General features: G+C 38.1%; 1 protein-coding gene across 1 annotated transcript in view; it reads right to left on the reverse strand.

Moving 5' to 3' along the window:
• LOC121644214 (neuropilin-1a-like) overlaps positions 1 to 14,581 on the reverse strand; it is a 90,385-nt gene that overhangs the window by 19,551 nt on the left and 56,253 nt on the right. Inside the window, exons 8-11 of the mRNA XM_041992017.1 lie at positions 8,180 to 8,335; positions 6,881 to 7,025; positions 4,589 to 4,764; positions 3,786 to 3,941 (exon numbers count right to left, since the gene is read on the reverse strand). Of these exons, the coding sequence (XP_041847951.1) occupies positions 3,786 to 3,941; positions 4,589 to 4,764; positions 6,881 to 7,025; positions 8,180 to 8,335 (633 nt within the window). The remainder of the gene's footprint in view (positions 1 to 3,785; positions 3,942 to 4,588; positions 4,765 to 6,880; positions 7,026 to 8,179; positions 8,336 to 14,581) is intronic.

Consider the following 14,581-nt stretch of genomic DNA (forward strand, 5'->3'; position numbering starts at 1 on the left):
TTTTTATGAAAGAAACAACACAGGAAACAGAGCAGAGCCACTGAAAGGACGGGCGGAGAAGCATCTAGATCTCTGTCTGCAGTAAATCAGCAGGAGTCTGACGGCCCACCTCGTCCTCCTCCCTGCCATCTGGAACACATAGAGGAGGATGTCGCACCAACGGGGCCGGCTGAGGAGGGGAAGCTGGATCTTGAAAGCAATGACATGAATTTCCTTCCGTGGATCAGCACCAGAATGTAGAGATGAAGACTTCTGGGTTCTGATATTCAAGTACTGTATGAATAAAAAACTGTTCATTTATGTTTGATCTCAGTAATTATCAGGACTCCACTTGCAAAAGTAACTGAATTCAATTATAGACCTGCCATTTTGTACTATATATACACTTTAAGGTATCAATCAAACAAAATATTTTTACAGCAACATTTATTGCCAAGTTTGGTTAAAAAACAAGTGTATCTTGGCAGCTTTTAAGACAACATGGGATCTATAAAATACTGAAAGGAAGGGTGCGTCCTAATGTTCTTCAAAGTGATTTAAGATCATCTAAGGAGGGGGATCGGCATAAAACTATTGCAGATCCTCATACCAAGAAATAAAAGATCATTACAGAGCATCAAAAGGTCACAGCCCTTTTAACACTATGAAATAATTGACCACATGCAACATGCATCTCTTTCCATCATATCTGCAGCTGCAGCATTCATCTCATTAAAAAAAGTTAAAATTAATGGCTCAGATTATCTTCAGGTTATTACATTTTGCATTAAATTTACAATATAAAACAGCTTCCTGACTTCCCAGGACAGGTCACATAGCCTATTGATAAAATCCAGCCTTTTCATTGTTTTTATGATTACTGGAGGCAGTTTCTCCCTTTTTTGTGTGTCTGCATTGCAGGAACTGCAGTCAACTGTTGTTCACAGAGTTGCTTTAACAGGGTCTTTTTCAGCTCATACAGTGGAGGAGCTTTTCTAGTATGAGGGGAGTCATCTGTGAAGCAGCTGTGTGGTGACTGTGCAGTGATTGGTTGAACAAACAAGCCAAACTCCTGAAATTGCAGATACAAAGAAGAAATACAAACATCTAAAAATAGATGAGATGCAGAGGATGAGATCAACAATGAAGTTGAAGGCAAACCGTAGCCTTGCTGCAACACAGGAGTTATGTCCAGATTAATGGCCATCTTCCCACCAGCTCAACATTATGCCAATTCCCCATTCCTTCCTTCCATATCTTTGGTGCAAATGTAACCAGAGGAAAAAAAAAAAAACAAAAAAACAAAACAAAACATGGAAATACTTTGTCCTTTGAGGAGTTCCCTAGTTCTCATAACCCCTTACATGGTCTGTAAAACAATTTTGCCCAAATGGGCCTAATATCCCAACCATAAGACATGGCACCATAGGAATTTATGTTACACTGTCTTGTTTCAAAGATGCACACAAAAACAGGGTTAACCAGTCATTTGCACTGTTTTAAAAAATGCATGCATGCTATCCTGTCCTTAGTTAGCATCATATGCATTGTTCTTGTAGAAAGAAACCATTTTTTAGCTACCATTTCTTGGTGCAATCTACTTTGTAGAACATGCAAAAAAAAGTCCTGCTTTTTAAAAGGTTTCATGTCTTCAGTATTTCCAGCACAAGGTTTGAATAAATGAGCGAATAGAAGAAATAAGGAGTTTTCACACATAGAAATCTAACTTTAGGCCTTTGTGCATCACTGTATCTGGGATTAGTATATAAAAAAAACAACAACAACAGGATATTACTCTGATCCTTTGTTTTGAAATGCCTGTTTCCGAGCCCAGATGGAGTGTCCCCCTCCTGTCGCCAGGCCTCAGCTCTTCAATAGATCTCTGGAGCTGACTGAAGTCCCCTCCTGCTTCAAGTGCTCCACCATCATTCCAGTCCCCAAGAAACCCACCATCACAGGACTGACTACATGCCTGTTGCTCTGACATCTGTAGTTATGAAGTCCTTTGAACACCTGGTGTTGGGCCACCTGAAGTCCCTCACGGGAAACCTGCTGAACCCCCTGCAGTTTGCCTACTGGGCAAACAGGTTGGTGGATGATGCAGTTAACATGGGACTGCATTATATCCTGCAGCACCTGGATCATACTGGGACCTATGCATGAATACTGTTTGTGGACTTCAGCTCTGTGTTCAACGCCATCATCCCCCACTCCCTCTCCACCAAACTGGTCCAGCTGACTGTGCCACCTGCCCTCTGTAAGTGGATCCTCAGCTTCCTTAGTGACAGAAGCTAGCAGGTGAGGCTGGGGCAGTTCACCTCAGACAATCAGCACTGGTGCTCCACAGGGATGTGTCCTCTCTCTGCTGCTCTTCTTCCCCTACACCAATACCTGCACCTCCACGGACCCCTCTGTGAAGCTCCTGAATTTTCCAGAATGGTGACTAGTCTGCATATTGACAGCAAGTGGATCAGCTCAAGGTCTGGAACAATATGGAGCTGAACATGCTCAAGAGGGTAGAGATGATTGTGGACTTTAGGAGACATGCCCCTGCTCTGGCCCGCTTCACACTCCTTAGTAGCACCATGTCCATTGTAGAGAGCTTCAGATTCCTGGGCGCAATCATTTCTCCGGAAGTGAAGTGGAAGCAGAACATCAGCTCCATCCTCAAGAAGGCCCAGCAGTGAATGTTCTTCCTACGCCTCCTGAGGAAACCGGGACTGCCGTGCGAGCTGCTGCTGCTGCAGTTCTATACAGCAGTTCTATACAGCAGTCACTGTGTCTGTCCTGTGCTCCTCCATCAGGTTTGGAGCTGCCACCAAGCAGAACAAGACGCACTGTAAGGACTGCAAAGCACAACATTGGAACCCCTCTGCCCTCTATTCAGGATCTGTACTCCTCCAGGAGTCAAAGGAATGCAGGGAACATCATAAAAGACTCCTCTCCCCCTGCACACAATCTTTTTGAGCTGCTCTCATCTGGCAGGTGCCTCAGAACCCTGCAGACCAGGACTAACAGGCATCGGAGCAGCTTCTTCCACATTGCAGTCACTTTACTGAAGCGATAAACTCCAAACTGGTTGCACAATCCACAGCTGAACCTCATCACTCACATGTTTCATACCACTCCTCTATTGCATCTACTGTATATCGTGTATACTGATTTGATATTTGTAGCTGTAATTTGTATTTGTATATATTGCTTTGTATACAGTAGACACCACTATAAAAGAGCCAGTTTTATCTATTACTTCCTACTTATTTTATAAATTTTTACTTGACCTAATATTTCCACTAAGTGACAACATCTGAAGGCAAAAAATTCCCTGTATGTGTTCATACTTGGCAAATAAAGCTAATTCTTATTCTGATTAGTTCTTTTTTCACATATTCAGTTGTATTCTATTACTATTTGTTTTAATTACAAATCAAATTTCCTCTAAAAAGATTTTTTGACTCGTTCAGACCAAACATCAAATAAATATTTCCCAGCAAACATCAGTTTTCAGTCATTTAGTGGCTCAAAATTTAATTTAAGAAGCCACATTGAGAGATCTCTCAATTATCTGATGGCTTTTAGGAATTAGAGATTACTGGAAGAGGATCTTTATTTAATGTCAACCTTTCTTTTCGTTTGTGGCTTGCATTAAAACACCACCTCTGAAAAAGAAACAGCATCTTTCAAGTTAAAGAAAAACAGAAAAAATCTCAACAAACAACTCGTTGAACACACTGACAGCAAATACTAATGAAAAGTAAACACCTGACTGCAGACAGACAGATGAAGGTCTGTAGAAGTGAACCAACCTTGGGTCTGGTCGTGTTCTCCTCCTTGATAATGGTCCATTCTTCACCGTCCAGGCTGTGGCCCACCTTGAACCTCTTCATGAAGACGTTGCGGTCGCGGTGTTTCCCTCCCTGGATCACCACTCCACTCACCATCTTGTCCTGACCCAGATCCACCTGCCAAGCAGTTAAAGGTACAGTTACAGCACAGGGTCACAAACCCTGTCATCCTGTAATAGCTGATAACAACATAACAAAAGACTTTTGGTTTAGCTTACTATGCAGAATAATGCAAATCTTGACAACCTCAGCAGCTATCTGAGAGGTTTTAGCAGGATTTTTCCATAGGAAAGAAGAAAAATAGCAGTCTACTACCTATATTTAGATTTTTTTCTTTATTTTTTTCCTATTAAATAATAAGCAATTGATCTCCTTTTGGATCTAGCGATTAGTTAAATTGGAAACCTGCAGGGTTATGTGGAGAAACAAATAATAAAACACGTAAAATAACAATAAAAAAGAGATATTGCCTTATTTAAAGGGTAACACGCCAAAACTGCCTGAGAGAATCAGCCTAAATGATATTAGGTCATAGCTTCTTTGTTTTCTTAGTTATATAAAGTCTTGTTTGAAGAGGAAGTCAAATGAAAAGACTAAATCTAATTGAACTCCCTTATAAACGCTGCCAGGCTTCTTACACTTCATCTGTCAGCAGGATGGATGTTTACTGACACTTGATTGGACTCATTGATCCCAAACTCTGTTAAGGCACTAAACTCACCAGTCCTCATCAGTAAACTACAATAACTGAGTTATGGACCAACCTGGAGCCACTCATTCTTAAAGGGCTGCTTGGTCTGCTGCCCAGTCCACCCAGACCGCCCCGTCAATAACCGGGCATTCTCGGCCACCCATCCCCGATCTGTGTAGGAAGAGGCGCTGATCTGAGCATCTGAGATCTGGCCCGACACCATCCCCAACATCCCTGAACATGGGTAGTCTGCACAGAAAGAGGAGAGAGAGAGAAGGGGGTTAGGAAAGTTCTGGGCGGCACACAATGTGATAAGAAATGCCGGAGCCATCAGTTTGTCGTTGCTATAGTCAGCTGTTTTTGTTGATACCCTCTGGGTGCTGCTGGAGTGTGAATACTCAAGAATATGAGTACCAGAGTCGTCTATAATCTCTGATACAGCTTCTTTTGAATTAAGCAGAAGTGATGAAGAACTTTTGTGGGAAGAGAAACTGGTGAAAATTTTATTCTTCAAAAGTAAAACAACGATGTAACATCATATGATACATTGATTTTACGCTAACTAAATATACAATAATATAATTAAATTTCATCTGATAAAGTTAAAATCATTCATTCTCTTAACAGCTTATTCCATATGGGTCGCGGGTGAGCTGGAGCCTATCCCAGCATTTTAACAGGTGAGAGGCAGGGTACACCCTGGACAGGTCACCAGTCTGTCGCAGGGCCAACACAGATTTTATACTTTCAATCTTGATGAATTTGGAGTGAAAATGAAATATCCTGTCAGTGCCAGTCTGTGGACATCAAACATGATGTTGAACTTAAAAAGTTGCTTAAATCCCACAGTGTCTAACAATGTGGTTCAAGACTGATCAGCAGGGATTCGTGTGCTTGAATATGACATGAACAGCTGGATTTGTGCCACAACACAAAGCAGAGAAACTTTACCCAGAGACTGAGAGTGAACTTCATCATTTCCACCTGCGTATGCACTGGTGTTGTAAACAAACGACCAGTAAGCCTGCCATCTTACATGGTTACCTCCATACCTTCAGTCTTTCTCTCCACTCCCACCAAGCTAACCCAGATAGCAGACATGTTTGGGCCAAATCTGGGCTACTTTTGGTACTTATCGTTCAGTTATGGCACTGGCAAGTGTTGTGTGGGCCAGAAGTGGACCAGATGTCAGTTGCCAGCCTGGTTTGGACTGTGGCGAGTTACCTGTGGGCCATATGTGGACACATTCTGCAAAACGTTCTGTTCTTTAACTAAGAATTTCAAAGGAAAAAATATGGGGCAACTTGCAGCAGAATCCATGAACATGTGATGGGTTTAGAGTCTTGTTTCCAGACATTTTACGCTAAGAGGCTCACTGACGATTAAAAACTCATAGTCTTTGTGGGAGAACATAATCTGCTGAACAACAGCCTGTTTCCTGCAATGATGCCATTATTAAGAATCAGAAAACATTCTGAGATGACAACTAAATGGATTTAAGCTTGTTTTGGAATAAAAAACAAATGCAGCTCAAACATACTTGGATACAATTGTCTGATCATTCTAAGCCAAGATCATTATCCCTAAATGGATGAGATCTAATATCCGGCCTCATTGCAATTGAAAAATGCCTCCTCAGTTATATCCACTGTTTACAAACAGATTCTGAGGAAACACACTCATCTATAATGTCAGAAATACAGCTACTCAGTGTTCTTTATGGAAAACCCCTGTAGCTCTCTCTGTGTGGAAGCTTGTGGGAAAAATATGATTTAAAAGAGACTAAATGACTTAAAAGTATCACTTTGTCTTGTGAATTACTTGTCCAGCCTAAATCAACTTTGAGTTTGCCTACTATAGTGTAAAAAACGTGAGAATTATGTTAGTAGATGAGTAATGACGCAGAATAATTTTGCTCTGCTTTTCTGAAATGAATAATGATGTCCTTTTGTGGGAGTTAATGCTCACTTTAGAAGCAATAATAATTTCAGATCAACTGAGAGAGCGGCAGGAGATTCTTATCCTGCAAGCCATAAAGATGTTAGTTTGATTCACGATGTGCAAAAGTGAGAAGTCTTTTAGAGGAAGCACGCAGTCTGAAAAGTACCATGGACCTGCAGCAGACACAGAAGAAGATTTTTTTGCTTTTCTCCTTTAAAAAAGTTTAATATTAACTGTCAGTGTGACCTGAGCCTCTGCAGTGGCTACATGTTGATATACTGCATTTAAAAGATAACTGGAAAGAGAGAAATCAGCATTACTTAATTCCTACAGTTTGTATTTTTAAGTGGATTTCAATTTATCCAACTTCAATCTGGAAGTGCAAAGTTTACATTTAAGGTGAGACTTAGTTAAGAAATGTTACCTGATGTTCTGCAGCCATAGATCTCAAAGCGCATGCAGATTCCCTGCTCCCAGGACATGGGACGGATACGAATGTAGCGAGTCAGAGTCTGTTTGGGGAGGACGGCACGGACTTCTTCTGTAGGGTTGTGGTTCCCCTGAAAGATCTGAGAATAAAACAAGTTTTTTTTTTTACTTAGGTTTTAGATATATTCTTTGACATTTCTACTACTTCTTCTACTAAAACATAAATTTACTTTTTCGCAACAACAAACCTTGCTGTTCAGCTCAATAATGGTACAGCTCTACTGCTACTATCCATATTAAGAGCCAGGTTGGACTCGGTTACAAACATGAACCCAGGCAAATCTTGGAAAATGAACCTCTAGTGTTCCAAACGTGCACTACAGATCAGATCAGTGGAAAGGTCCTCCAGAGGCTTTCACAAACCCTTGTATGACAGAAGCTAAGGCACAACACCTGTTACACTAGTGTCTGAGATATGCAATTAAAGCTACAGATTCCTTCAGTTTAATATTGCAATTGCATTACTAGCTGCAGTCTTGTTTGTAACAGCATGCAAACACACCAGATATTATTTTCATAAATGTTTTAGATATAGCTGTAGATTTAACTTAAAGCACAAAATATACTTTAGACTAGAACAGCTGAGATTTGGACATCCTTTGATTGATGTCTGCATATCTGCTTGTCCCAAGATTATCAATGTGTTCTTTAATAACAGCAATAAAAATGCAAGAACCCAGTAAGTTCTTTCCATTACCTTTATTTATAACATATTATTGCTTAGTGAGCTATATTTTCAGCTCATTCATCCATCATCTGCATGTTTTTCCAGAATCACAGCACCTTTAACATGTTAACATTAATTCTTATAGCAGTATGTTATACAGCTGTAAAAAACCTGTCACTGGTGTTATACCTCACTTTATTCATATTAATTACATTATAATGTTGATCAAGATGTGAGGATTAACATGCCACCATTATTTGAATCACTGAAAGATGTCGATTTAACAGAGTGAAAATGCCATTAGTGTTATGTCTTGAAAATGGTTATTGGCCCTCACACCAATTTTCAGAGAAGCAGAGTCCCATCAGTGTAATCAATTCTGATCATGTTCTGAGCCGAAGTGAGCCAGAGCTTCAGCACACAGTTCAGTCAAGGCTTAGATTAGACATACAGCCTTGGAGAACACTGATTCAGCAAATTCACTCTTTGATTTTAATGCAGAGTCCTTCATTAGTTATCAGTATGAGGTAAATGAGCATTGCAACAGCATAGCTGACACACTGTTACCTTCTGTTTTGAGCCTTCCTTCACCGTGACCCAGTCCTCTCCGTTAGAGCTTAGATCTACTTTGTATGAGCGGACGTAGTAGTGCTTCCTGGTCTCTTTTGAGATTGCTCCCTGTGTCCCGATGGCTGTAACAAATCGGAGAAACCCCAAGTCCACCTGAAAACACAAACAATTACAGGAATGGATTAATGAAAAATGTCTGACCGGATTTAGGCTGTAGTGCACCAAAGCATTTACAGCTAAAGTAAAATAAAACATTTGATTTTAGTGCTGAAAGCCTGGGTAAAAAGTTTAAATTATTTAAGGGTAAACAGTTTAAATAACTGCTGAAAAGCAATCTATAAGTGAAATGCAAATGATAATCAAAACATAAAAGTTAAAAATAATGGATATTTAGTCTGAATATTAAAATAACCTAGTTAGCTAACAGTGGAAATCTCAATACATTGATAAAATATATTCACAAAGTGGTGGTTAAATGGTTGGAATACAAAGCCATCAATAATGTCAATATGTTTAGAGGATGATTAGTAGCTACAATTTGTTAAGGCTGTAAAACAGCTTTTTTTGCTAACAAATTTAGCTAAAACTTAACTAAAATATTGCTAAGCACTTTAGCTGAAAACTGGTTAGCTAAGCTATTAGTTAAAAAGTGATTTTATTTAAACTAAAAAGTGATTTTAGCCAATGGTGCTTAAAGTACCTTTTAGTTAAGTTGGTTAGCTATGCTTTAGCTACAGCTTTTTAGCTAATCTTTTAGTTAAAAAGTACTTTTAGCTAAAACTGCTTAAAGCCCTTTTATGTAAGGTGGCCAGAAATGTTTCAGCTAAAGTGGTGAAAAAATAAATAAATAAATAAATAAACCTTTAGCTTTTAAATGCCTCAAAAGCCAAAGTTGATTGATACATGTCGCAATTTATCAAGTTGATTTGGGACAACATATAACCCCCTCTTCCAGCAAATCCTGTCAAACAGCATTTAAACATAAAGCCTTCAGATCCAAAGGCTCAGAGTTGTGAGGTTATCAAACCTGAGTGGGCTTCAGCATGAGGTTGTGTTGGCTTTAGGCACATCTAAGAATGTCACACGGTATACTTGTGCAATGTTTTGCCAGTTAAGAAACCTTTTCAGGGAGTTTCCTCTTCAATATCCCAAGTAAAACACATTCTAAAATTCAAAATATTAGCAGCTATTTTACATATTAATTATATAAACATCCATATTTCAGTCTAGTATAATGCTTCATTTGAAGTCTATGGGAAACAGTGGCTCATATCTTATGTACTATACTATCCATCAGTAGATTTTGAATGATTAGAGCAGGATGCCTGATAGAAAGAAACTCGATTTGTTAACACAGTCCCAGCACATAAAGAGCTTTACAGAAAAACATAATGAGTTTTCAATGAATAAACTGCCAGCAAGTATTTTAACAGAGTAAAAATTACTCTGTTCAACGTGGAAGATTAAACTGACAGCTGAAAATCCCCCCGTCACTTCTATGTTGGTTTAAATCATGTAAAAAGATATGGAAATAGTACAGAAATGCAAAAGCTGTTCATAATAGTTTCTTTATTGACATTTGATATGATTTATGATGTCTGTGCTTTAAGAAAACATTCTTTTCTTAAAAAAAGGGATAAGCATGTTATGTGATTTAGGTCATGCATTTGATCCAGACTTGTTGAGCCATGGATTCACTGTGGTTTGAGCCTCCGGCTGCTGATTCAAGGAGCATGTCCAGAAGAGTCTGTTGTCTGAAATACAGAGGAGTCTGTGTGGCATCAAACTGAGAGAATGTTTAAGGGTGTACGTGTGTGTGTGTGTGTGTGAGCACACTGAAATGATTTTTATGGTTGTTTATGTGCATTGCTAATGGCTAGTGTGTGACCTGTTGTGTGTGTGTATTGGTAACCCTCAAGGTTAGAATGTTGTGCTAAACCAACATTACAATTTATGAGGCTATGAGCGAAGAAGTGAAACAAACGGGCAAAATTATTTTTTCCTGCTATGTACTTGGGCCAAATTGATGGTTTATTGACTTGTTTTCATTTATTTATAATGAATCTTGTTTTATATCACTTCCCAAACCAATTTTTAACCAAACCTAACACAGAAAAGCCAATTCTGTGTATTCCAAAGATATAAAGATCATGCAATTGATAAACAATGCCTCATACACTATTTTACTCTTAAAAATTTGCTCCTTGCATTCATTGTCTTATATGGGACTAAAAAGAAAGCAGGATTTGTTGGAAGATTTGTTCCACAGCCGATATCATTTTCAGACATGTTCATTGTCATGACATATTTTACTTATGTTCACATAAAGTTCAAAGGAAGAGTGCAACCTAGTATACTTGTTTTGTTTAAACATTTCCATGACTTTCATGTGTACACATAATATCAAATAAAAAAAATACACAACAGATTAAAAAGCATTCGTTAGGAGGCATATTACTGCTCCTGGTGTTGCTAAACCTTGTAAAGTTTAGAGAAACCCAACAATATCCTTTGAGGAAGCCTAAAGAGAGGAGAAAAATCTTTCCTCTAGCTTATGTGATGTGCAGCCCATTGTACAAGATCACCAGCAATCAGCTCCTGCAACAACATGTTAAAATGTCTGCGTTGAAAAGTGTTTATTAGCTGATATGGGAGGGTAATCAGCTGGGGCAGCTCATGTGATCTTTAGAGCTGTAAAAGATATTATATGTGTGGACTCTGCCCCCTTCTACCTAACAGCAATTAACACCCTTCAACAGTTGACATATCAAAGGCTTGACAGCAGATAAGACCCACATACTTCCATATATGGCACATATAGCATTTAAAAAGAAGATGATTATAAAACCAAAAATAGCTTTTCAAATGTTGTTATTTTAGTCAAACAGTAAATAACAGCTCCACAGTTACGATATTTGCAAGATTTTCTTTTTCTTTCAACGAAACTAGTTTAAAACTCTCGTCTGGTAGCTAAGGGGAATTTCTCAATTTGACTCGGAGGTAAGGCTTGTTGTCTTGTGTCTGATAAAATTAGAATAAGTCTTACTGAGAACATTTAACAAAGAGGTCGTGGTACTTTACAAACCAGCCTAAAAATATAAAAGAATCTATTTGGAAGTTATTCACATAAAGTTTTTTTTTCATTTCTAATAACTAAATGTGATCATGCTATTATCATTTTTTTTAACCAAGAGCTTAATTTTTCAAAGAACTTCTTTATCTATTTCTTGGAAATACTTTTTCCATTTCCTTTTTTTTTTCTCATAAAATTATGATCTTGGGGCAAAAAACAGATAAAGATTTGTTCAGATGTCTGTTTTTTTATCTTGCTGCAGCAAAGCAGCAGAATATAGAAACAAGGCTGTTCAAAGTGCTCCAACAGAAGGAGATAGAAAAAGATGAATAAAGTGATATTTATCATCAAAGAGAGCAGCACGCGATAACAAAGAGCCTCACAGTCGTAATGTGGTCCACAAACACTGGTGCTTATCTAAAATGAAGAATACTTCACCGAGTTGCTCTGTAACTCCATATATAGTCGTCACATCAATTTTCTCCAAACTGTATTAAAGCATGAAATCAGTTACAGCGTGTAATAAATGGGGGCCACTCCCCATTTGACTTCCATTTCATTCCCGTTTGACTGGATTGCTTGTTTGTGGAGGTTGGAAATGATCAGTTGCATGCCAGCAAACGTTCATGCCTCAGTGTGTGGGGACGCATGTTTGATGTGGTGTATAATTTTTAGCCAGGGAGTCGGCGACGTACATGGGAAGAACCCAGAGAGCACGGGCTGGCTTCTCCCACTGATGCTTTTTCAGGAAAAGAGCAGGAAATCTGTGTGGGCTCTGTGACTGACAGGGACACCCCTGGGAAACCATGTTGCGTGGGATTGCTTGTCACCACTCCCAACTGGATTCTCAGCTAAATTCCCAGGAAATGTATCCCTCCCATACATAAAGCATAAAATGAAGCACAGAGATGTTGAATGTAGTAGGTGTTGCTGTGAAATGTTATTTTTGTCCCTACCAATTTGAATTAGCCAGTTAGCATGACTAAACAGAGGACATTAAAAATGAATAAATAAATAAAACTAATTTAACTTCTGGGTATCACAAAAGGAATTGAAAGCAGAGGAAAATAAAACTATTTTTAGACCTGATTTGGAAAAATTTAGACCAGTTTTCAATTAGAAATGTATAATTATCTACTTCTGCAGCTCATCTGTATTTGAAATGATTGATCCCCCTGAAAATAAAAATGTTCTAGAACATTTATTACAAATCTTTGGAGATGAACCAAGTTAATGCACATTTTGGGATTAGAGATGATATGAACCTATAATCCAGGCTGGGATTTGAACCTTTGTCAGATGCATTGAGAAAGGGTTGACTTTTTTAAATGAAATATTTAAATTAATACTATTTGCAAATCCGAAAATATTTGTGAGGATAGAAATGAAAATAAAATAATAAAACAATACAATACTAATCCCTCTGAATCAGGTCCTCTCACCCGCTAGAAGTGTGCAGGGGTGCGTTTCCATGGAGGGAAAATTACGTTTTTATTTTTTGTTCTATTAAGCGCGCGCCTTGGTCAAATAAATTCTTAGATCTGTCAGAATTTTCTTCAGCTAAATAAAGATAGAACTGAAGTCATTGTAATTGAAAAAAAAAAAAGATGTGTGTCCATTAGTGTTCAGCTTTAATCCAGAAATCTTGTGTGATTTTATACTATTAAAACAGTAACCAAATCAGCTGAAGAATATATCTAAAATAAGTGGACTGATGGCTCAACATGATTTAGAAAAATATTTGTTCAGTAGTCTTGAAAACTGTAATGTAGTTTTCACTAGTCTTTCTACAAAATCACGGAGACAACTGCAACTAGTGGACAATGCTGTAGCTCATGTCCTCACAAAGAACAGAAAAAGGGAACATGTCACTCTCTGCACTGAGCCCCTATACACCAAGGAATTGACTTTGAAATGTTGCTGCTGGTGTTTGTTCAGGGCTTTGAATGGTTCTAGTTCAAAATATATATCTGATCTGCCGACACCATATAAGACTCTGAAACCTCTATGACTACCTGGGTCAAGTTTGCTTTCCATCCCGAGTTCAAATTAAACAAGGAGAATCAGCATTTAGTTTCTCTGCTCCTAACTAGGCATTGATAAATCCCATTTTATTTCTCTGCATTGTTTTACACTAAATGACTTTGTTCTATGACTCCCTGCAGTCTATCCGTTTGTTTGGTATAACTTTAAATGCAAAAACATTTAAAAAGGACAGTCTCCTGAAAAGAGTTTCCCCATTAAAAGCAAGAAAAAGCTCATCATTTACAGTAATGCTTTGGCTCAGTTTAATTCTCTACACTTCCACTGTCTAATGACTGCATTTTTAGTGCTTTTCCATCTTCTAATTACTCAACACTTGATGCTGCCTACCATTCATGCCACAGAAAACAGTCACACTTCTTAATGAAGAAAACAAAACACAGGAAGGGGACATAATTCAGTCCAAGTTAGGCTAAATGGGATTAAACACGGCTACTTCCTGCCAAAACGGCACACTGCTTTAGTAGCAGCAAGAGAAAAAGCCTTTATTAATTAATTCTTAGCTAAAGTTGCAGTGTTCACATAATAGGCTCAAGGACTTTGTGGATGTAGTGGACTGCAAGCTAAGAGAAAAGCCTTTCTTTTTTTGTCTTTTACCATGAAAACACGACTTGTATGAATCAGAAATGTGTGACTGGATGTAATGTTTTGTTTTTCAATCCTAAATATTCGACTAAGTTGTCCTTTTTTCTTTACTTTGATTAAACATCAGATTTAGTCCATATATGAAGCGTTACCATCATCCTATGGAAACATGCTATAAGTTGTGGACACGGTTACACCTTATGTTTCTCTCACAGATGAAGAATCTTTATCTGGTGACAGTGTTTAACACATCTGCTTCATCTAGTCCACACTTGCCCTTTCTTTCTTTTTTTTTTAAAAACCAATTTTGTGCAATCTATTTGGGAAAATTATGGCCAATTCCACTTGATCTCAAACTTCTAAATAGAAAAGACAACATCTTGATGTTTAGCGAAATGGTCAGCAGGCAGCAACCCGAACGTCAACCACAAGCTAACTAAGTGTACTGGAAAAGACCATCTAAATATCTAAATACTGAATGCATTGTTGTACTTTTTGTTTTAAAAGTTGTAATATGAGTATAGTTAATGTATGTGAGAAAATCAAGATTTATTTATCTTCTATAGCAGCAGAATTTATTTTACTGTTACTTTTTGTAGAGCATCTATGTAAACATTTAAGCTAGATTTCAGTACATAGTCCAGTTTCACGATAGACTTTCACTTCTCATTCATTTTCATGCTGGGACGGGCAAATTT

The sequence above is a fragment of the Melanotaenia boesemani genome, chromosome 8, assembly GCF_017639745.1.
Source record: "Melanotaenia boesemani isolate fMelBoe1 chromosome 8, fMelBoe1.pri, whole genome shotgun sequence".
Classification (NCBI taxonomy): Eukaryota; Metazoa; Chordata; class Actinopteri; order Atheriniformes; family Melanotaeniidae; genus Melanotaenia; species Melanotaenia boesemani.